The 24,726-nt window shown below is 35.3% G+C and overlaps 1 protein-coding gene across 3 annotated transcripts; it reads left to right on the plus strand.

Moving 5' to 3' along the window:
• Positions 1-1,156: 1,156 nt before the first annotated feature.
• On the plus strand, positions 1,157-22,878 carry LOC106875419 (RNA binding motif protein, X-linked-like-1). Of its 3 annotated transcripts, none has more exons than XM_052974636.1 (12): positions 1,157-1,464; positions 4,538-4,660; positions 6,067-6,173; positions 7,700-7,896; positions 9,221-9,477; positions 11,171-11,209; positions 13,014-13,128; positions 13,920-13,985; positions 14,091-14,138; positions 15,048-15,212; positions 15,734-15,819; positions 22,300-22,878. In XM_052974636.1, exons 2-12 carry the CDS (start codon positions 4,552-4,554, stop codon positions 22,419-22,421), a joined length of 1,311 nt encoding a protein of 436 aa, XP_052830596.1. In that variant the 5' UTR covers positions 1,157-1,464; positions 4,538-4,551; the 3' UTR covers positions 22,422-22,878. The 3 variants fall into 3 exon arrangements, with proteins under 3 accessions (XP_052830596.1, XP_014779037.1, XP_014779038.1); XM_014923551.2 differs by lacking the exon at positions 22,300-22,878 and adding an exon at positions 18,267-19,997 and having other exon boundaries at positions 1,162-1,464; XM_014923552.2 differs by lacking the exons at positions 14,091-14,138; positions 22,300-22,878 and adding an exon at positions 18,267-19,997 and having other exon boundaries at positions 1,162-1,464.
• Positions 22,879-24,726: the final 1,848 nt, after the last annotated feature.

Genomic DNA, 24,726 nt, shown 5'->3' on the forward strand with positions numbered 1-24,726 from the left:
TATATATATAATATCTATTTTTTAAATATAATATAATTTCTATTTCTATATAGTCTATAAAAATTTACGATTTTAAAGTTTCGGGGTTGCGGGGAAACCGTGTATGGCGAAACCGTGCATTGGTGAGAACCGCGAAGAAAACTATGCCGCGCACACCATTGAAGACCAGGATTTTCGTGCTGCCTTCGATAGCCAGAGGTGGACAGTGGAGTGGCACTGGAAGGGAGAGCCCCCGACGCTGAAAAATAAAGTGGGCTGCTACCAGCATACTTTGAAAGGAGATACCAGAAGCGAGTTCGAGGGGGAAGCGGAGCGGTGGATTAAGGAGGGCATATTGATCCCTTGGGAAGAAGAAGTAGAGAGCGGAGTCCTGCCGCTGATGGCGGTGGTACAGACCACAAAGCATACGGTCAGACCAGTGCTTGACTTCCGAGAGCTGAATGACCACGTCATACGGGCGGCGAGGCCACAGATGTCTGCGGGGACACCTTGCGAGAGTGGAGGCAGATTACAGGAACCGTCACGATCGTCGATTTGAAGTCGGCAAACCTGTAGGTGCATGTGGCTGAGAGACTCTGGAAGCATCAGCTTGTCAGGTATAAGGGCCGGACGGACATACTGTCTGACCAGGCTGGGGTTTGGGCTAAATTCAGCGCCAAAAATTATGGCAACAATTCTCAAGGCCATCCTGGGAAAGGTGGACAGAGTAAAAAGGGCCACCAATTCATACATCGATGACATCCTTGTGGATGAAACCATAATGCCAGCAACGGGGGTCATAGGCCACTTGAAGAGTTTCGGACTGATCGCCAAGCCACCAGAGACCATGGAGGGAGGCGCTGCACTGGGCCTCAAGCTACGGAGAGACAAGGCCGGTGCGTTGGTGTTTTGGCGAGGGAACGAGATCCCCGAAATGGGCACCAGCGTGAGTACTAGGCTTACAAAGAGTAAGTCTTGGAGTCGATTTGCTCGACTAAAGGCGTTGCTCCAGCATGGCCACAGTCAAATGACTGAAACAAGTAAAAGAGTAAGAGTATATAATATATATAGCTATACACACACATACACTCGAGTGTGAACGTAACTGTTTTTACTTTCTCTTTCAAAGCTCTCTCCCTCTCTCTCTCACTCTCACTCTCTTGTTCTGTTTACGGAAATTACCGAACGAGCAATTCGGCAAATCTCAGTTCAGTATCAATCACTTTCATTTTATAGATAGATAAATTGGCAATCACTGTTCTCTTCACTATTAAATTTCTATTTCTATTTAGTATATAAAAATTTAAGATTTTAAACAGTGTATTTTATCTCAGCATTCAGTTAGCGAACGTGAAAGACAAGGAGATAGACAGCCATATTGAAAAAAATTAACCAAGAACCTCACAAGTAGTCAGACACGCTGTTGGCGAGTCTGACTCATTATTTCTAGTTTATACTCTTATAATACCGCTCGTTTAACATCATGTAAGTTAATCTTATGATATTCTTAAGTGTTTAAAATATTGTTATCTTGCAAGTGTATTATTTTCTTGCTTAAATTCATTTTCGAATAGCGAGACCGTTCTTCATTTTGCATGTGAAAAATAAGAATTGAGAAATAAGGTGTTTAGTTTTGTTAAAATTTTATATATAATCTCTATATTAGCCACACACACACACGCATATATATTAGCTATATATGTATATATATATGTGTGTGTATCTATATATATATATAAAATTTTGTGTTATGTCCTATCAGAATTGTATTTCCTATGTCGTATTTTTATCTGGTTATAAATATATATATTGTTTGTTTGCATGTGAACGAGACGGGTACCTCCATAAATTGTTAATTTTTTCTCAGTTTCAAGTTTTCTGTGATTACATGCGTCTAAGCGAGGACATTCCCAACATGACTACCCTGTCTTTTTCGAATTTCCATACAATTTGACCTTCCTTTTCCCGTGCATAGTAGTGTTATTAAGGAGAATTTAGGTGTTATTTCTAATCGGTCGCGCTATGACGTACGTTTCCCTTCATCTTCATGAAGTTCATACTGTTGTTAACGCTTAATCCCATATTATCCCTGAATTCGTAGACCTACTATCAGAAGCGTTCCAGCCATAACCATGCCGTCTATTATTCAAGCATGCCATCTTATCTAATGTAAGCTGCCATTTCTACGTTTTTAAGCCGATTGGGAAATTTGGCTGCCATTTCCAGCAGTATGCGATCACGTTTTTCGCTGCTCCTACAATATTATACATTGACTGATCATTGGATTCAATTGGACAACTATTAGTAAACAAGTATGCATTGTATACATTATACACTTATATATTCGGACTAGTATTATGCTATATAATCATTATCACAGTTTCGATATATGTCACTGCGACATTTGATGGCATTCTTACAGATTGGTGGTTCCCCCACCCTGACAACTTTTCCAAATAGCTCTCTTTAAAATGCATATTTTTAAATGACATTTTGCAAAAATACCTTTAATAGAGAGTGTAGATTATGTAAGATCTTAAACACATCTGTTAAAAATTGAAAAATACTAGTTAGAGAAATTAGTAGTTACAAAAGTCAGGGGAAGAACGATCCAAAACATCTCCAAAAAATGTTTTCCTAAATTTTATCATGTAATTGTAATTTACACTCTCGAAAACGTATTTCTGCAAAGTATCATTAAAAACTGCATTTTTCAGAAAATTAATACGAAACTAAGAGCACCAATCTGCAATTATGCCCATTTAATAGCATCGGAGTCTGTGAGGGAACTTTGCTCAGCCTGTCAAAAATAGCAGTGAAATCTCCCTTTTTATCACACACCGTGCTATATAAAAAAATAGAAAGTTACATTTGCAAAATATAGTCCTAGATGCAGCACGTCTGGTGATGAGAATCATGCTCTTAAACGTTTTTAGCTAGATTTTTTCCCCTCGTAGCATAAGATTCCACAGTTTGAAATTAATGTTACTCTTTTTTTTTCTTTTTTATGGACGCCTGTAATTCTCTTTGCAGTCATGAGTCCCCGTGTTCGATCTCACTGTCTGGTATATTGGACAAGTGCCTTTTACATGTAAATCAAGGTTCCTACAGTGCACGCGTGCATGCACTCTACTAAGTATTCCACTTGTCTGTAGAATACTCAGCCGTTAATTTCAGGAGTATATAGTTCAGTTGATCGAACAAAGGGATGTTCATCGTCAAACGGGCGAAGGACCTATTATCATTACCTTTTGTTGGTGCAATGTTGCACACAGTCAGGAAATAGATGGAATGATCACAACTGGAATGCCTTTGTTTCATTGTTATCCAATACCCGATAGATCTTTTCACTAAATTTTCATAAAGGAAGAAAATTATCCATAATCCAGTTGTAATATTGTGAATATTTTGATAAATGGATTAGGACTCCTATCCTATTCATGTAATATGGATATAGTCAAGTATTGTAACAAATTTCAGAATATGTCTTAGATTTAGTCTGAACACTTAAACATCTGTTTACGAGTTCTGAAAACCAGCTGTAAAATCAGGAGTGCATATTCTCTTACTACCACTGTTTGTGCTCATGGGCCTGAAGTGTAAAGTAGTACTGCTGTGTTAGGGGTTCTTGCTGCTGTAAAATTGAAGACTTATTTGTCTACAGTCTAGTTCATTTCTACTTGTTGAGGGACTCTCCAGAGGCACTGCATGAATTGAGTTTTTAACGGCTATTTACAACCCAATAGGTTATCAGATCTCTCTTAATTCGAGCCCTGATGAAATCTAATTTTTGACAGGAGATATTTAAGCTCTGGCTGTTAATTGTTGTTTAGATTCAATACTATGGTTGTAAGTTTTAGTTTTCTTATAGTGATTTTTAATATTGTTGCCATGGCAGTGAAGACAGTTCCATGACTGGATACATTGTTTAATCAGCTATTTTCCCATCCTTTACATATCGTTTGTCACATAAATCTTGCTCCCCCCTTAACTCACCTGATTTTACATTCTCACACTTTCCATATTAGCATTAGTAGACCCACATCATTACAGGTTTGTATGCTTGTTACACATAACAGTTCTCCAACTATTCAGGTTTAGGACTCCTCAGTACCATTTTTGTTATAGCCCAATCTCTTAGAGTACACCTGAAGTCACTTGTGTTTTCCCTCACTCTTAACTAAACTTTATATTCATTAGCTGTTCTCTCACCAATTTGTCACTTTTATCTGGTGATATTCTGTTACCAGTGCCCCTGGACTGGCTTGTGCGGGTGGCACATAAAAGACACCATTTCGAGCGTGGCCGTTTTCGTGCGGGTGACACGTAAAAGCACCCACTACACTCTCTGAGTGGTTGGCGTTAGGAAGGGCATCCAGCTGTAGAAACTCTGCCAAATCAGACTGGAGCCTGGTGTTGCCATCCGGTTTCACCAGTCCTCAGTCAAATCGTCCAACCCATGCTAGCATGGAAAGCGGACGTTAAACGATGATGATGATGATGATTTGCAAATTTGTAAACAATTACTTGTGTAATTAATTTACATTTAACTTTTCAGAATTATTTGTGAAGATGGTTGAAAAAGACAGGCCTGGAAAAATATTTGTGGGTGGCCTCAGCCCAGAGGTCGATGAAAAATTGTTAGAAAATCTATTTGGGAAATACGGCAAGATTATTGAAAGTAAGAATCTTTTAATTACTTGAAATTTTTAACCCTTTTGTTACCATATTTCTAACCAAAAACACAGTTTAACAAAACTTTCTTAACCATATCTGTTGTATAATTTTTGTCTCAAAGTGAATCTAAATACAGGTAAATTCAACAAAATACAGCATTATTTAAATTTTACTTACACATCAGCATAAAAAAATGAGCTATTAGCTAATATTCAATGAATATACAACAAAATTTTAATAGAAGAAATGTACAAATTTCTGGATTATCATTTGAACAGGTGTACCATATAGGTAAAACAGAAGGAACTACTAGAAATTGTCTTTGAAGGAAAACTAGGAAATGAAATAGATGCCATTTACTAAATAAAATAAATTAACATGCACACAAACATGTATAATAATGATTCATAATCCAACTTAAAAATTTGTCACACATCTTACAAGTAAATAAGAAAAAAAAAGTGCTCGGTCTTTCCCCTGTGGAAAATGCATCACTTGACATAGACAGATGATTGGTGACGAGACAAACTCACTCCTGAGAATTTGGAAATGAAAGGTGTGAAAACTTAAACGATCTCTTTGCTTCACAGAGATTCTAGGGTGATGCATTTGTTGTGAAAGAGGAGGAGAGTCTTAGAATGTAAAGTACAACTGGCAGTTTCTAGAAGACAACCTACTCTGAGTTACAGAGCAGGTCAGAGGTTGATAAGATGGCTCTGGAACATTGAAAGCAGGGCAATATCAAGTAACTAGAGGCTTCAGCAGTATGTCCACTTATTCTGCACTGTCATGGATGAAACACCTTGAGGCAGTATTCTATGGCCAGATTCCCTTCCAGGTGCTCATCCTTATTTTTCAACTGAGATGCTTTATTCCAAGCCTTTGCACATGAAACTGCTAATTCAGTTCTCTCTCCTAAATGTGAGTAACCATATAGCTAGCTCCCCTACAGCAAGAACCTGCTCTTGTACCTCAGTCTTCATCTGAGTTGCATGACAATCTCACTAGTATTAGGAAAGGTATCCTACCATAGAAACTATGCTGAAGCACAATACAGTCCTTAGGCTATGCTTACATGGAACCTAGATGTTAAATGATAATGAAAATGCTTCTCTCCAATTTTTACTGAGTACAAGGCTTTTATATTTTAAGGGAACAGGCATTTGATGCTTAACTTTCCCTAGAGGATTGAAACCATAATGCACCGATAGCTTGCCATGAGCTTCACCATTTGTGTTATGTCATCATCTTTATTTAATGTCCATGTTCCATGCTAGCATGGGTTGGACTGTGCATTTGCAAAAACAAATGATTTTAAATTTTATAATTTCCTCTGTTAATACACTTAATCACTTGTAACTGCTACATTGCAGAGCTATCTCGCTTGATTCATGCTATTTCTTTTTCCAGTTCTCATTATTCGAGATAAAGAAAGTCGTCAATCTCGAGGCTATGCTTTTGTCACTTTTGAAAATCCATTGGATGCAGAAGATGCAGTCAAAGCTGTTGATGGCATAGTAGGTACTTTTTTCCTTGCTTGATATAATGCAGTTCACATCTCATTGTGATTTTACAATCACTTCATTTCCTCCTTTGTGGAGCTTGTGATGTATTTTGGAATAACATAGTGAAAAAGTAGTGGTGACTCCCAAGTTCAGATTTTACCACTACCATTATAACTGAATATAACAGAACGGTTACAACTCTAACTTCTAATGAGTCTATTGGATTAGAATGACTTGCAGTTAAAACAACCACAATAGAATGTGTATTTTGTCTTACTCAAGTGACAATCATCATCTTCATCATCATCGTTTAGCGGACGTTAAACAACGATGATGATGACATTATAGGGTAGGTGTTAGAGATTGGATCTGGTCAATTTCAACATAAATCAGGAAGAATGTTTGGGCTCTATATGGCCTGTTTGAATACTAAAGGGTCAAATGTCTTACATCTTAGGAATGTGGCACTTTACCTATTAAGAATTGTTACTTATAAACACTAATTTGAGACAGAAAAGACAGGATTTGAACCACATATATATTACTTACTGGGCGATTACCTGCCATTCCATCTTCTCAAATTAGACACCTATAAGTTGTTTCTGCTACTTGTATATCCCCAAGGCTTGGCTATGTGGTTAAGAGACTTTGCAACCACATGGTGTTGGGGTTCAGTCCTACTGCATGACACTTTGGGCAAGTGTCTTCTATAGATCTGGACATACCAAAACCTTGTGAGTAAATTTGGTAGATAGAAACTAAAAGAAGCCCTTTGTATTTGTGTGTGTTTGGATTTCCTTGTCTTGATATTGTGCTAATTGTAAACAAACCTCACTCTTTTCATTCTTTTGTGATTGTCTGGGGTAACATGTCCAGCCATTGTGCTGTTTGTATTTGAAGGACTTGAGGAAATATTACCTTACTTGAAAACAGTTGAAGTTTCCTGTTATAGAAAATTAATTTAGTCTGATCCACACAAGCATGGAAAAGGGTGTTAAAATGGAGATTAATAGTCAGTCACTTAGTGTTAAAATAGCAGAAACAGTTCAGAGCAAGTCTATTGCTCTTTATGTCTTCAGTTGATGCTTATTAATGTCCAATATCTGTCCAAATTATGAGTAAAGAATAGTCAGTTGAAGCAGTCCAGGAGGAGGATATACAGTGGTGGGATTTGAACAATTTCTTACTGCTACAAAAAACTGTCCAGTCATTATTGTATTGACTATAGTCGATGTATGATACAGTATGACCAAATTTTCCATGCTGTAAAATAAGTTTTGTGGCTGGTATAGTTCACTTTTGTCAGTTGTGAAATCTGCTATATACCATTTCATCAGATTGTAGTGCTGTGCTCAAATCCTATGTGGAGCAATTGTGGTAATGAGTGTCTTTAACTGCTTAATGACTAAGATAATTTTCTATGATCTTCTGGTTGAAAGTGGGTGGGGTTGGGTGCTGAACATTTCAGGTTTAATATCTTACTACTTTCATTTGTTAGTTTTAAAGTTAGCCTTTTTTTACTTTTTTTTCTTTTGTAGGAATTGAAAGGCCGTGAAATTCATTGTGAACAAGCAATTCTTCCTCAAGCTCTGGAGAGAAATAGGCGTGGACCACCACCATCAAGGGGTTCTCGTGGAAGACCATCTTTACTTCTGAGAACTGCTAGAGAAAAGCTGTCAAAAGCCAGAAGAGGTGGTTTTGCAGGGAAGCCCATTCGTGGAAGGCCTATCGGAAGGTATATATCATAGCATCAAATTACCAGATCGTTTATTGGATATTTGATTTAAGAATATTGTAAAGCAACCAACTAGCAGTCCTTGTAGTAATTGTTTAGGCTCACTGCACTATGTTTAAATGCCACTGAGGTCGACTTTACTTTTAATCCTTTTCAATATGCTGAAGTACAATCTTGATTCTTCTCCCTTTTCCTGAAAGAAACTAGTGAGACCTAGAGAGAGATAGACTCTAAAAAAGTGCTCAAGACATGCCATGACTGCACTCCTACAAATCCGAACCAAGGGCAGGGAATAAGAATATTGGTGTAGGAGACACCTAATACTCTGATAGGAAACATCAGTGTTGAGTTAGTATAGTGATGGTATACATTATTTTTACATTTGACGAATATTTGTCCTCATCTTGTTTGTTGTTAACATGTTTCAGCTGATATACCCTCCAGCCTTCATTGGGTGTCTCGGGGAAATTTCGAACCTGGGTTCTCATTCCTAAGGTATTTTTTGATGTTGTTATTATTCAGGTCACTGCCTGGAATCGAACTTGGAATCTTGGGATTAGTAGCCTATGCTCTTAACTGCTACGCCATATGCCCGTGGACAATTATGGAGTGAATTTTAGGGCTTATAAATCTGATATTTTCCTATCCTTCCTTAATACTGGAACTGGTATTAAGGAAGGATAGGAAAATATCAGATTTATAAGCCCTAAAATTCACTCCATAATTGTCCACTGGCTACTAACCCTGATTCCGAGGTTGATTCCAGGCAGTCATCATCGTTTAACATCCGTTTTCCATGCTAGCATGGGTTTGACAATTCAACTGGGGTCTGGGAAGCCAGGAGGTTTGCACCAGGCTCCAATCTGATCTGGCAGTGTTTCTACAGTTGGATGCCCTTCCTGATGCCAACCACTCCATGATTGTAGTGGGTGCTTTTTATGTGCCATTGGCACAGTGACCTGAATAATAATAAACATTGAAAAATACCTTAGGAATGAGAACCCAAGTTCGAAATTTCCCCAAGACACCTGATGAAGGCTGGAGGGTATATCAGCCAAAATGTTGTGTTAACAACAAAGAAGATGAGGACAAAATATCAGTCAAATGTAAATAATGTAAATAATTCTTCATCCCTTAAATACAGAACTGTATCCATTATTTTTGTTGGGTGTCTGCCTAATTCTCAGGCTCATTTTGCAATTATGGTGATGACCAGGGATGTGACTCAGTAACCCCTGGTTTAGTATTGTTTCATGAGTTAACTTTTTTTTTTAGACAATCCTCTGTCATTCTAGTTATGAATTATTCAACCTGATATTTTCAGTTCATTCCGAGGAGGTCCTCCAGGAAGATTGCGTCCATCAGGGAGAGGTGGACCTCCAGGGCATTTCTCACCACCCTCTTTAAGAGGAAGAGGCCCACCTTCACCACCAATTGTAAGCTCTCGAAGTATGTTTAGAGATTCTTCTCGAGGGCCACCAATATCATCACGTGTTCCTCGTGATCTCTCTCCTCGCAGTGGGCCACCAAGAAGAGGCATACCTAGAAGTATGGATTCACCTCCAAGAAGATCCAGCTTTGGTAGGTGTTTTTTTTTTCCCCCCTCTTTTCTTGATGCTGTTTTAATAGTAGTTTTCTTAAAAATTGTTGGTTTGTTCTTGTTTTCAAAAAGACTTGACATTTCTACCAGGTGTTATCTAATGAGTTACAGTTTTTTGTTGTTGTGAAGATGATAAACTAACTAGATGCCTTCTTGAAATGTTTAGTTTAATTCTTCTGTAATTGTTAATGGTTTCAACTGACTAGATTTCTAAGTCTGTGAAATTTTAAAAATATATTATCAGTAAATAAGTGCTAAATCAACGAAGTTAAAGTGGTACACTACAGACTATATGGTCATCATTCCAGTCAGATGTGTTGTGCCCTTTGGGCAAGCATGTAATTCTGCATACCACATTTTACCCTGCTAACAAAGTGTAGCAATGGTTACTCCAACAGAAAATAATCATTCTCTTACTAACCTGATAATACGGAATTATAACTGACATTTACTATTAGATTGCAAGAATAGTTTTAAATCTACTTAAAATAATTTACTGTGACATGCTTAGCAGCCCAAGAGTTCTTCAATTACATAGTGTATATATTTTCTTTCAAATCCACAATCTGATGGCTTTCCCAAATCACCACTCTCATATTCTAGGATGTCCATATACACTGCTCTCCTTAAATGTGAGTGAAGTAATATTTTAAACAGTATTTTGTTTGTTTCCATTGACTCAGTTGAAATTGTTCTTATTTTAATACTTTACATTCTACGTAATTATCACCATTTCTATTATCTGAAACTTAAAATCTCAGCAATGGATTATGTTCCAATGATCTTTAAATTATATATCAATCCTTTAGACCAGTGCTTGCAGTACACTTATATTCTTTCCAGAATTCAGCGGCACACCTGAACTAAAAGTATAAGGGAAAATATTATATTCAGGTTACACTCTGGCATACCAGTTCCAGAGCACTGCTGTTAAACAGCAACAGCTCAGTGTAAGCATTTGCTCAGTCTGGATATTAATTACCTCTATGCAGATGAGAATATATTTTATGAAATTTAATTTATCTTTAGTCTATTCTAATAACTTAGCCTAACTCATTCATTGAAGGTAAATTTCTTTTTGACTATTTTTCATTTTTTCCCCTCTTTAAATGGAAATTTGTCTTCATAAAGATTTATTTTTGTAATATCAAGAACTTAATGTATATATTGTAGTTAACTATCTCTTAATTGCTTCAGTTCAATATTACTTTTAATATACAGTATATATCTTATGTGTTCTTCACTTTTAACACATTAGTTGTTTTCTGTTTCTTTTTATTTTATCTTTTACTATATAACATGAATTATGAAGAAATTACCTAATGACAGATTTTTCTTCTTTTAACATCGTGTAATTCAGTATACTTAATTATTGGCACATGTGACCAAATAATGTTGTGTACTTCTGATTTTTAACTTCAAATTGTTCTGGTTTGTTAGTTTAATTTTTGCTGTTATTAACTGGTTTCCACATAGTAGTTAGTTGTGCAGATGTATATATATATATATAATTGACTGTGAAGTAACTGTTGTAACATGTTCTTGGATGTATATATATTTATACATATATATCTATAATAAATTGCTATGTTAATCAGGCATCAGTTTTACGGGTGCTTTAAAATTCCCTTTCCTGTATTCTACTTTGGGTATCCCCTCTTCCTCTCTTTACAGATGATGAATACAATTCCCCACCTTATTGGGAAAAGTCAGGTAAACATCAATTTTTCCGAAGAATTAGGGTGAAATGAGAAATAGCCTTTACTATATAAATGTATTTTTCATCCCCTTTTTGCTTTTATTTATGGGTGATTTTTTTTTTTTTTTACTTTTAACCAGTTGCATTTTACTAATATACAAATTCAGATTTAAAATTAGAAAGGTCTTACAAATCTTCAGTTAGATTCTTAGAATCTTCCAATTCAAATATCTGGGCTTATCTTTTATAATTAGTTTGGGGTAATTTTTCTTCTTTGTGTGTCTTTGTTCTTCTATTTATGACAAGTATTATATATATATATAGAGAGAGAGAGAGAGAGGAAATATTTTCTGTTTCAGCCCTTTCTATAAAATTAAGGCTTCACTGAACCTTTTCATCATTAAAATATTTAGAAACTAAGTTATGATTTTTATGTAGTATGCTTTCAGTTATTAATTTTATTTTCTGAAGACCCTAATTTACATTATACATCTGGTTACAAACTTGTATTCATTTCTATAGAAAAAAAAAATAATTTCCTTTAAATTTAGGTGAATTAGTACAAAGCTTCTGTTGACTTTGTATATACATGATTTTCAGTCAGGTAATATATTTCTAACAAACCAATTTTTCCTGACTTCTCTTAAGTTTGCTTTGCACCACTTGGTGTCAGGTTCAGTCTCCCTATTCAGTACCCTGGGCAAGTATTTCCTAGTATAACCTCAACCCAAGAGTGAGTGAGTTAGACAGAAATTAAAACCAAGCCCATTGTGTGTGTTTCCTTGTCTTGACTCCATGCACTACGTCTTGTCTTGTAACGGAATTCACCCAGAGGTGATTAAGCCAGCTCTTATTGAGATCATGGCAGTTTTAAAGGATGATCAGTCCATGAAAACCGGTTCCGTCTGTATTTGTAAACCACCATACACAACCTGCAGGAACAGGCAACAAAAAATGCTATGGAAAATCTGCTTTTGTGAATTTCATCTGACTATACAAGCAAATAGACATAAATGATTTTTCATTTACAAATGTCTGTCTGTGCACAGACTGGTTACAGGTAACTAAACCCAAGGGAGATTCAGGACTACAAGTTTTTGGACTGTGAAAGCTACTTATGTAACCAGTTTAATTCCTGATTTATTAAATTTGTATTCTAAATGAAGATTACTGAAATATTTTATAAATATTCATAATTATATCGATAGATTTATTTATTACATTATAGTCTCTTTCTCTTAATAAGTATAGTATATCTAATCTAGTGAGGGGCTGTAGTAAATAGTGTGAAGGGAGGTGACTATTGTTTACATCATAAGATGGCTCTCTTTTTATGTGTCACACTAATAATCTCAAATTCAGGGCTGTGTGTTTCTTGAAATTTTGTCAAAATTGCTGTTGAATTTTCAATAGTTGGTAAAGGATGACAAACTTCAACACTTTGCCTATATTGAATGCTCTTTTTTCTTTTTTCCTGCAGTTTCTCTAGTCATCCTTAAAGCTGATATTTCAAAATTTACTTTAACGTCTGCATGATATTAGATATTAACTACATTTATTACATTTGCATATTTCAATTTATTTGTCTCTGTGCAGTATGTAGATAACTTACTATCTACTAATTTCTAATAATGACTATTCAATTTAATTGCATGCTGTAACTTGAGTATTATTTAGATTTAATGTATTAAATTAATTACAAAATTGTTACAAATGTACAATAGGAATTAACTCTGTGTGTGTCTAGATCTTTTTATTGATCTTTATCTAGACATTTCTGTTGTTTTGTATGTCTATGCAGTTATTTGTCTATTGTAGGCCGAAGTGACCGATTGTCTATGGGTGTACCTGAAAGAGGACCCCTTCGCAGCAGAGATTTTCATCCTGCACCATCTCCACCTAGAGAGATGAGGCGAGAATACAGAAGTGAAAGGTACGTCGTTTTTTTTTGTTTTTTTTTCTATGCAAATATGATTATAAATTATGTATTCCCCATTTTTCTGTAGTGTATGTAACAGGGAAAATGAATTTTATTTGTGGTATCTGGGCCAAATATTAAACTCTGAAGCTCAACATGGGAGTTTGGGTAGCATGGTTATTTAATCCCCACTGCCTTCACCAGCACTACTACTACTATTCTCAAATATATTCCGATTCGAGGTTGCAATCCTTGTCAGAGGCCCCAATATTGAGTCAAGTAGCCAGAGATGGTACTTTGTCTATGATATTCAGAACTTGGTAGGTTGATCTTGGACATGTCACACAGGCCCACTAATAATGTGTGAACAAGCCCTGTCATGTGAACCAATTGTTGCCCCTGCTTCAGAATTAAAAAGGCCCTGCGTCTCAAGAACAGATTCAAGAATAACAGAATAGACTGTAAGTAATCTGGCAGAAAGCAATGAGACATTCCTGCTGCGTCTTTCGCAAGAACAGTCATGGATCATCAGACTTTATTATAGAGGCCCATGATTGCTGATGCCTGTGGTCATTGCATAGGAGTTGAGGGAGAGGAGTGGAAACCCTTGGATTCTGAAAGTGTTATTGTAGAAATGAAATGTGTATGTTACTGAAGTACAAAATGTGGAAAGGAGGATTGCCTACTCTACACTAAAAATTGAGAATTGTTTCATGATGGAATACATTCAATTATTAATGAGTTAAAAACTGTTTAGGACAAGATTTCTTTTATATAAACTAGAAAATACTTTTCTTTTGTTTCAGGGAATTCCGAGAATTTAGCCCCAGGGATTTTGATCGTCCTTCATTCCGTGAAAAGATATCTTCAAGGTAAGCCAGTTTTAATACATGTTATACTTTAATAGTAAACTTTATAATTATGTCTGCTTTTTCCTGTTAACTGAGCTTGGATTTTAAATATTTGCATGTTTTAAGAATGGTGTTCTCTACCAATGATGGCGCTCTGAGAACTGCAGATAGAGGGTAAGTTCTCTGACTAATCTCTACAACAATTTTTTAACTTTTGTCACCTTAATTCTCCACTAAAACCTTCAGTAATGAATAAATTGGTCATCAGAAATATAAATATTTCCTAGCAGTTAGGCTTTAAAAATACGGAAAAATTTAAATTATAATAAAGGTGTGTGTGTGTTTATATCTATGTGTCAATTACTTGGTATTAAATAAGGCCTGTGATCAGTAGTGATGTTAGGTGCTTACTGAGGTCACTAGATATTTCACTTATGTATTCTAGTATTCTTGGCACTGGTATTCTATCTAATGTTGCTTTTGTAGAGCCAGAGTAGATACTATGAGGAATCTTGCTCAATCTGCTGCTGACAGTTCTGCCAAAGCACCACACTGGATTGCTGCTTCATATATTGACCTTAAAAGGATGGAAAACAAAGTTGACTTTGGCAGGAGCTGAACTTTGTGAGTAAATATTGTGAGGCATTCTATCCAATGCCCTCGTGATTGCCAAAGTATCAGGCTGAAGGAACTCTCAGCTGCAGGTGGTGATCTGGTATTTGAATATTTGATAAGAGGGGAAGAGACTTGGGTGGAGGTGGGAAACTGTGATCCTCATCAACCCAGAAAATGTTTTGCTCTAAACAAACTTATCTGGTTTGCGAAATGTGTGTTTTAAGTTAACATACTGACTAAATGTGGATTTCGCAACTTATTTTGGGCCTTTAAGCAAAGTTGGAAGAAAGAAATTTTACCAAAAAAAAATGTTAATTTTTTTTCTCATAAAACTAGAAAAGAGAATCACTAGCCACAGCTGGAAGTGAAGGTGTCTTCCAGTTGTACATGAAACAGTTTCTGTATTTAAGTCCAATAATTGTTGTAAAGAAAAAGTTATGAAATTTATTTTTTTGTTTGTTTGAATAGAGAATATATATCGTCTGATCGGGATTTGGGTTCTTCACGTTCAAGCCGAGATTACATTTCTCCAAGATATGATGATCTGGACAGAGAGTATTCCAGTCGGAATTTTGTATCTAGAGAACACACGTCTTCCACTAGTCGTGGTAGTCGATCATATGGTTCCAGCAGGTATTGTCTACTTTATTTAATGTAATACTTGAACGTTTTTCATTTTGTCATTGTTCTTGTACAAAAGTGTTTTTTCTTTCTGCAATGTGAGCTACACAATAAGTTTCGTGCTTGGTCAGTTTGCACCTTGCTCTACTACCAACTAGAGTTTTCACTATCATTGAGAGGATATGAATTATGATGTCTTCCATTGATGGACATCCCAATGGCCTCAAATTGCTCAATACCTTATGAGTGCAATGGAAACTGTTTTCTGCTTAAAATTACTATATATAGTATTTCTTGGACGGCAAGTTGCACAATCCTTGTCATTCTCTCGCTGTCAATAATACAGTAAACCTAGGACCACTAGAAATTGAGATCTCTAAGTCAATTTTGGAAAACCCTTGGTCCTGATATTAAGAATCATCATCAGCAATTTTTTATTTACTAATATATAACACCCTTATCCTCTTTGTAAATACTATTTGATGTCTTCTTTGCTGTTGAATGTTATTGTATTATAAATTCTGTTCTCTCAGGGAATCTGGTCGTAGTTTCTCTAGCCATAATTATGACAGAGGTGTGGATCTCTCTCCTCGTGAGTACGACTCCTACAGAAGTTATGGTGAGTTTGATCATTTTTCTGAAATACAAAATTCAGCTAAAGTTGATTCATTTAACTAAATTGTGTATGTGTATGCAGGTATCAGTGAAGTGCATGAGTCTTGGGTGAGTTTAGAGGACTGCTTAACTTTTCCTAATTGAATTTTTATTGTGAGTGTTGACTTCACAAGAAATTAGTACAAGATATTTTGATAGTTTTAAAATAGGTTCTCTGATAATAAAAAAAGAAAAAATGTTAAAACTGGCTTAAAATAGAAGCCAGTCATTCGATGTTACAACCTTGTAGTTTTACAAACATTGAAAGACCTTCAACCTTAAGTTCTCAAAACCCTAATTTGTAATTATGAGCTTAATACAAGTTACTTGACTATTAGTCCTCTAATGTAAATACTGATTTGCTAATTTTGGGGACATTTTTGGACTACTAATTGCAACTGTTTTTCATATTTTTACTTGTATTGCTCAGTTTCAAAATTATTAATTGCTGACTTGTGTAAAATTTAGCGAACATTATTTCACTTCCAAATGTCAGCACAACTAAGCCAGACATTAGTTCAGCTGCTCATTATTTAAGCAAGTCTTCAATATTGATATATAGTTTTTTTTCACTCTGCAAATTTTCTTAGTGTTTAATGTCATCCTATGTATCTTGATAATTACTACAAACATTGCTGAAAGCTAGACTGGTCAGTGTTAGTCATGTGTTTAATAGTTGTTGGCACATTGAGTACCATGTTTTGCAAATGGTACCTTGAGCATTATTTTTATAGCTAGGGCTCACACAGCTGATGCAATACAAAAATGTGAAAATCAATTATCTTCACAACCAACTTTTCTGATTTGCGACTAATTTGTCACAATGTCAATTGGGGATTTTTTTGCTGAATATTTGCATTTTCATTTGTAGACCACTAATACACATGGATCATTTGTATGTCTAATATCAATCCTATGTTGGTTTACCATTTCTCTAATTATGATACTCTTGTCATTTGCTTAAAAGAACTACAAGCTTTACTTAGCATAACCTGTCTGCATTCTAGAAATGTGACTTGTAGAGGAGTCAAATATTTTATTGATTTGTCTTTAAAAAACATTAGTTCTTCAGTTTATCTGACCATTAGTTTCAACTTGGTGCCTTAATACTATTGCCAAATTAGTTTAACTCACTAATATTGGTAAAATGTAAATGTCTGACAGTAGGGAATGATTTCTCAGTATAATGATGATACAGAAGTTAATGTTGTGTGCATAAAAAAGCTTCACTAATTTATGTATTAAAAAATTTTGTGTTTGAAAGCATCTGAGATTTTGATGGTTTACAAATATTCCTTTATGTTCAGTTTACTACTAATTTCTGTTGTAATTTAAAATTTTTAAATCACAAAGTAAAACAAAAAAGAAAAGAAAGTAAGAGAAAAGCAAGTTACTCAAACGCTTCCATCTGCATATTAGTTTCATTGGCTGTTTGTTTTATTTAATTTATTTATTGTAGTAACTTACAAAGTTTGCTTCGTTGGCTTTTGTTTTAAATAATTCTATATCTTAACTTTGTTTCTGACATTGGTCAAACTAAACTGGCTTGATTCTCAATGTACCTTGTCAGAAATTGATAAACAAAGAAAGAAAGAAATTCCTGAAAAAATTTTAACTTCAACTACATTCAATTGTATGAATGCTTCAATGAAATCTTCAACTTATCCCATCATCCATGCTTTTGATGTTATGAACAACTGTACAGGCAATCAAAATACAGCTAGTATAACATTCTATCATTATCAAATTTGGACACAAGAAACAGTTTCTGCAGCCTAAAAATATCTGAGCCCAAGCAGATAGTTTCAGCATTGTGCAATCTAACTAGAAATTTGTGGTAACTTATTTCAAACTGCAGGTGCCATACTTAGAGAGTTAGAAATACACATATACATATATCTGTTCTTGGAAAATGTTGACTCAATAAAAAGGGAAAAAAGCAACAAAACTTATGCCAATTATCAAAAGTGCTTTGAACCAGCTGAACTGAATAATTTTAAAGAGGCAAATATTCACCACAAATTGAAAATCTACAGAACGAATTGAATGGATCATGAAAATATTTTTAACTAACAAATCACTCGTTGGAATTCTGAAAACTAAATGGCCCTTTGTTCATTGGAACATTATTTGAGGGGTGGGTGGTGTTTTTGAGATTTGGGGGTTTATTGGGGTTTTCCTTGGATAATGATGATGGAAGAAGATGTGTTTTCTGTTTCAACTGTGTTCTACAATTTTAATTAGTCCTTGTTAAAGCATTGTTTTCTACTACATGTGAAATGTTAGATTATTCTGTCTTGTTAATATTCTCTTGTTTGCATTTAAACAAATGTTATTTTATTTCCAAACTGTTACATGCAATACTTTAAAAGCAACCTCTTCTAGTTGCATGGTGATATTTGTAAATTCTAGGCCCTCGTGACACTCCGAATCCAAACAGAGGACCTCCATCACGCAGTTACTCTTCCTATGGACCTTCTTCCAGCACACATCGCAGTTATATATCTAGCAGTTCACGAGGAGGGCCATCTTCATCCTGTGGCCCACCTCCAAGCATGTCCTCAAGGGGCCCAGCCCCGCCTATCTCTTCTAGAGGACCACCACTCTCCTCCAGAGGGCCACCACCTATGTCATCTCGTGGTCCACCTATGTCTCGCAGAGGCTCCATTGGCAGTGATCAACGTGGAGAATACAGTCGAGAAGTCTATCCTTCTGGAAGTCGCCGCCCTGCTCCTCAGGACTCTAGAGGTCCCTCAGCCAAACGTCCGAGAGGTGCAGATGGACCATCAAGAAGTGGACCGCCATTCAGGCGCTAATTTTCTTTTTTCAACCACTTATAGTCAATAGAGTATTTTAGTTTATTAAATATCTTTAACTTGATATTTTCTTTTCTTTTTGAGAAAACAAAATTTTTACAGTCCTTCTACAGTTTCCTCATGCTACACTATTCATTGTCTAAAACTAGTTGACTTTAGAACTACCACTTGATTTACCTCCTTTGTGAATCTTATCAACCTCCTGTAATCAAACCTCAACTGATGATGCCATTCTGACTATTCATTACAACATGTAGTTCACATGTCCCATTTATACAACTGATTGGTATTTATTTGAACGATCAATGACTTTACCATTTGATTGGACTGAAGTTTACTTCAAATCCCCAACTGAACTCCATTACCTGAAGTAAAGGATAATCATACAACCTGAATGCATTTTAAACAAGTTCCCTGAGCGAATATTTAACCATCTGTGCTAATCATCGGAAATTTTTAGACCAAATGGCATAACATTAACTTACAATTGGACATTAGTATAAAATCTCTCATCAACACCTGAACATTAATACCTCTGCTGTTTTGTCATCAACTTTCACTCCATTGTCATTCAATGTTTCTTATTTTTATTACAAAATTATTCAAATGTTTGTAAGCCTTCTTAATTTTTTGTGTAACCTATTTTCATGCAAGTAAAACAATTGAAATGAAGACTACAAATTCTTAAATGGGATTGGTTTGAAATAAATTAAACCACCAAATTGTAATTCAAATAAACTTGCTTTACCTTTTGTTTAATTAGCTCCATTCTAAGCTAAATGATGTACCTTAAAATGAGCTGCAGTGGGTTTCTGATCTCTTACTCAAATTTCATATTACAATACAAAATAGCTTTAGAAAATTTACTAGCCCATTTCTTTTTGTAAGTCATCTTTGCTAAATTATTTTACCATATGAGTAAAATTAAGAATTAAATTTCCACTGCAAGTGTAATTTGTAATACATTGTATTATTTTAAGCAGCATTTTGCCAGCCGTGATTTTAAAAATATTGTTGGTCCTCCAGTATGTTCATTTTAATTAATGGCTATGAAGGGAAAAAACCACCTAAATCTCTCCAACTGCTGCAATTAAAACTTTTTGTTGAAGAAACTCCCACAACTTGACATAATGAAAGTTCTTTAAAAAACATTCTTTACTTACATTCACTGTAATCAAATGACCAATCCTTAATGAATCTAACAAGTATATATACAAAAACTCCACTGGGCATTGTGTTTAATGTCACATGATGGCTTAGAGTCTAATTTCTCTCCACAAAGAACAAGTCCTTGTATTTCAATAAAATCCTGCTCAACAGTTGTAAACTTATTTTGTTACTCTTGATTCCTTGAGATGACAAGTCTGTGACTGGAATATGTGAAAAAGGAAGCTAGCCAACTAGTGTATGGATTCTCTGCAGACATTGAATTTGGTTTCTAGTTGTAAATACTTGTCTTATATTTTAATACGTTAAAGTAAACTTTAACCTTATTGGATCTGATCATCATCTCTGGTGTCTTCAACATTAACAAAACCCTCTCCCAGTGAATTGATATATTCAGCAACTTAACAGCGTTGTGGAAAAAAATTATTCTAACTGGAGCTTTGCAAATCCGTACCTGTCATATAACTTGTGTCTGGAGAAAATTTCGCTTAAAACTTGTCAATTTATAGTTATGGAAGAAGTATTATGTCTCATACGGCCAAGAAAAACTTAGTTTTCTCAGTATATGTTTATTTTTTGTTTATATATATATATATATATATATATATATTATATATATATATATATACACATACACACATATATATATATATATAACTTTACATTGTTTTGTTAATTACCTGAGTTTCACCTAAAACCAACCGAGAGACATGCATTTTGGTCAAAAGAAGTCTATTCAGAATGATACCTGTTCAACGTTTTTTAAAGCAATTCAAGTTTTTAATACAGAATAATAATGAAACAAAGAAAGTTTAGTCTCTACATCCACACAATATTTATGATTTAAATATCTGCAAAGCAAAATCTGGCTCTCTCTCTCATTCAAGCTGTGCCAACTTATTTCAATGACGCAATTTCAGTCAAGTCAAGATTGTAAATCTGATTGAAAAATGAGTTTTAGTATCCGTTTTATTAATACTAATGGTAATCCTTTCTACTAAAGGCACAAGGCCTGAAATTGGAGGGGAGGGGACTAGTTGATTACATTGACCCCAGTATTTCACTGGTACTTAATTTATCGACCCTGAAAGGATGAAAGGCAAAGTCAGCCTCAGTGGAATTGGAACAAAGAACGTAAAGATGGACGAAATGCCACCAAGCATTTTGCCTGGCGTAATAATAGAACCACAGCTGCTGTTTGCTGTCAGTGAATAAAAGGTAACTAAGGAATTTAAAAGTGCCCATCTGGCAAGATATAACATCTTGAACCTTCTAATTTGGCCAACATAGATGTCAGAATATCTTAACTAACTTCAATACATGGTTCACCATGGTTAAATGGTAAATTTAAGAAAGAGTTTGTGAATGGTTTTTATCTCTTCATACTAGGTTTTGCTGATGCTAAGTCAGACAAGATTTTTAATCTTAATGTTAATAATTTTTTGGAACTCTTTTAACAAATCTACCAGAAAATTATATTGCTATTTGCTACATTGTTTGTAATATTTTGCCAAACACCTGAGCATATATAAAACTTAAGTATTGAACCAGAAAAAAACCTCTCTTAAAACAAATTCTTAAATTACCAAAAACTGTCATGAAGGAAAATTTTTAAACAAGATGAAAATTGAAGTATATCACTTGGGTAGGTATACAAAGTTTGCAAATGTTGCAGAAATATTGAAAGTTGAACCACTTGCACATGCTGATATGGTGTCAAAAGAATGGTAGGTACACAATTTCCGTCTTGCTGGTCTGCTTGAGGCTTCATTGATTTCTTCATGTGGCAGTATGTTACCAAAGTGCTGTTGTAATAAGATGAGTGGAAGCTGACCTGTATTTTCAAAATTTAAGCTAGTTTCCTACTAAAGCAGCCAAGTAAATCAGATGTTTGCTGTATTAAAATCCTGAGTATTGTAAAGATTCACTGTCAGTTATGCAAGCTCCTGTCTTTGCACTCATCTCATTCACCTCAGCTCCTGGTTGTAAACTATTTCACCTCACTACTTTTCGAAAACGTTTGAAAGCAAATAACAAAGCATCAGGAATTTAAACAAGGAACCAACATAAGGAATTCTTTGGAATGAAAGGATCAAATTATATTGTCTACCGAAAATGTCACTGAATCAACGCAGGATGGATTAGAGTAAATTATCTTCTGGTAAGTATAGTCAAGAAGACTGCTCCAGCTGGTGTTTGTCAAAACAAATGCTAAAGTGAAATATGGCTAATCGTTGCTCGTTTCAGATGGCAGTTAATATTTCAACTAATTAGAAACAAAGTTTCTTTCCAAACAATATCTACAACAGACTGCATGAATTCATCACATTCTACGTCTGGATCTCTCTGATTCATGTCTCATCTGCAAGGCCTAAGTACAGCAGTTAACTTTTCAAATCTCCACATTCATCCATAACAATGTACAGATTTGTCTCTTAATTTGGATTATATCTATATTTCAGGCCATTCAATGGAAGTAGTCTGTCTCTGCCTACCATGGTGTTTTTGGTTAACATTCTGCTACTACAACTACTACCACTCATGGCCTCTTTCTCCTGTTTTCTGTTGCAACATCCTGACTTAATTGTGGTCTCTGCTGTTTTAACATTTTTCCAATTCTGGAAACTGGGAATGTTGCCTGTTCATTCTCTTGTTAGAATGTTGGCTGTGAACTTTGCCAGCTGGGTCAGTATAACCCCAAAAGTCAGGCCAAGTCATTTAGCTGGTTCAGTCGCTTAGACTAACCATCTCCACCTGGTTCTACTCCATTGTGGATGATTAAAGCCTTACTAAGTGACTGTTGGGTGAGTACTAGGCCTTTATGGTTTATCTATTACAAAATTCAGCAATGAGCTGCTATATGAAGGTAGGTTTTTCATGTATATACTTTTGTGAGTTAAGCTATTTCAGACGTTTCCTATTCCAGCAGACAAATGAAGGTAGTGTATATATCTTTCTTCTACAGTTTCTTTTTACTTTCAGGAATTCACACTTTTGTGTATTGAGATTTTATTTTGTAAATAATAAATATTTTATGAGCATTTTTGAGTTGTATCATTCTTGATTTAACACCAGGTTATAAATATCCAGTTATTTGATATGGTAGAGATAACGGCTACATCTCCTTCAAATTACACCCTATGAGCTTAAGATCTCGTGAGTAAAGGACAGAATGGTCGTGGTAAGAACTTTGATCGTGGCTAGCTTGGAATTAACAATAATTGACAGTTGTGAAGGTGTATGACTCTGTGATTAGAGCATTGGACTTGCAATCATGAGGTGGTCAGTTCAGTTCTTGTGTTAAGACACTTTATTTCATGTTCCAGTTCATTCAGATGTAGGAATGAGCTACAGCATCACTGGTGCCAAGCTGTATCGGCTTTTGCCTTTCCCTTGGTCAACATCAGTGGCATGGAGAGGGGAGACTGATATGCATGGGCAACTGCTGGTCTTTCATAAACAAACTTGTGCCTTGGAGAGGAACTTTCTACATGCAATCCCATGGTCATTTGTGACCAAAAAGGGTCTTCACCTTAATTTACTGTTATGCTCCCTCCCAGGTCTATGCAGTGGCCACTCTCTTTATCACTAAAAACTTTTTTCTCAGATTGCAAAATGTGCAGAAAAATTGGATTTTAGGTTGGTGCAGATATAACTAATTAAGAATTTGCTTCCCAATCACGTGGTCGATTTGACTGCATAACACCCAATGCAGCCCTTACGAGTGAATTTGGTAAGAGTTAGCAACATGAAGTACATCATAGATTGACCTGTGGGAAAACAGCTGTATGTATGTTCAAGTGTCACACTGCCCTACTTCTCACATTCTCTATTTACTGTTCTCTGACTAAATGTCAACAGAAATAATTCCTGTCATGAGGCAGCTAGCTACATGTGTGAAGCAACAGGAATATTTTAGCTGCATTAGTCAAACAAATCCTCTTAAAATAATTGTTCTGTAAGTTAGGATAATATCCTTTGTTTTATATATATTGCTATGTGAAGTAATTCTTGTGCTGGCTTATTGTGTTAATTACCAGAAATAACAATGTGCCTGACTGAATGACAGCATTTGAGTACCCATTACATTCTGAAGTCAGTCCCCATTGGTAACTTAATTTCCTGAGTGAGTAGAGAGTTTTTATTAAATTGGCTATAACCATCTCCCCTACAAAAACATTTTGATTTTTGACTGTAGGAAAACATTGTAGTTGTGGGCAAAAAAGAGAATGTCAGCTATAATGCTAATTAAAGTATAGGTTTTCACCTCTTAGATACGAGTTAATATTCTTTGGCGTTGATTCAATCAACAATCCCCTTATACAAATGTGTGGCCTTGAATAAAATATCTTTTTCCAGAGCAACTGTGTTCTGGCATCAATGAAAACTGCATTTAATACTGCATAAATAGGTGATGGTTAGATAACTACCGTATTCCACATTCACAAGAATAATGCCCCATTAAATTTTCTTAAATGCAGTTATCAGACCGATGAATTAAATTTAGTCCACTGAAGATAAGTGTATGGTAATTGTTTTCTCTCTCTCAGTAATATATGGAAGGTAACATACTTAATGGCTCATGGGTCTTGACTTGTTGAGTCACTTAAGCCAGCTAAAGACTTAGTATTAGGCATGTCTGTGGAAAGAGCTCTGTTATAGATGAGTGATTTGCCTGTAGCAGAGTTATGGGAACCCTTTACCTACATTCAAATTTGAAGTTTCCAGCTGTCATCTTTACATGAGAAACAATTGAATTTATAAAATTAAAGATACATTATTTCTATTTTTCAGCACTGATGCACACCTACATGTTTTGATAGACTTGCAGTGTACTAAAATCTTTTTTTAATCCCTGACCTACAGGAAGCTGTAGCTTTCTTTTATGC

The sequence above is a fragment of the Octopus bimaculoides genome, chromosome 19 (assembly GCF_001194135.2).
Source record: "Octopus bimaculoides isolate UCB-OBI-ISO-001 chromosome 19, ASM119413v2, whole genome shotgun sequence".
Lineage (NCBI taxonomy): Eukaryota > Metazoa > Mollusca > Cephalopoda > Octopoda > Octopodidae > Octopus > Octopus bimaculoides.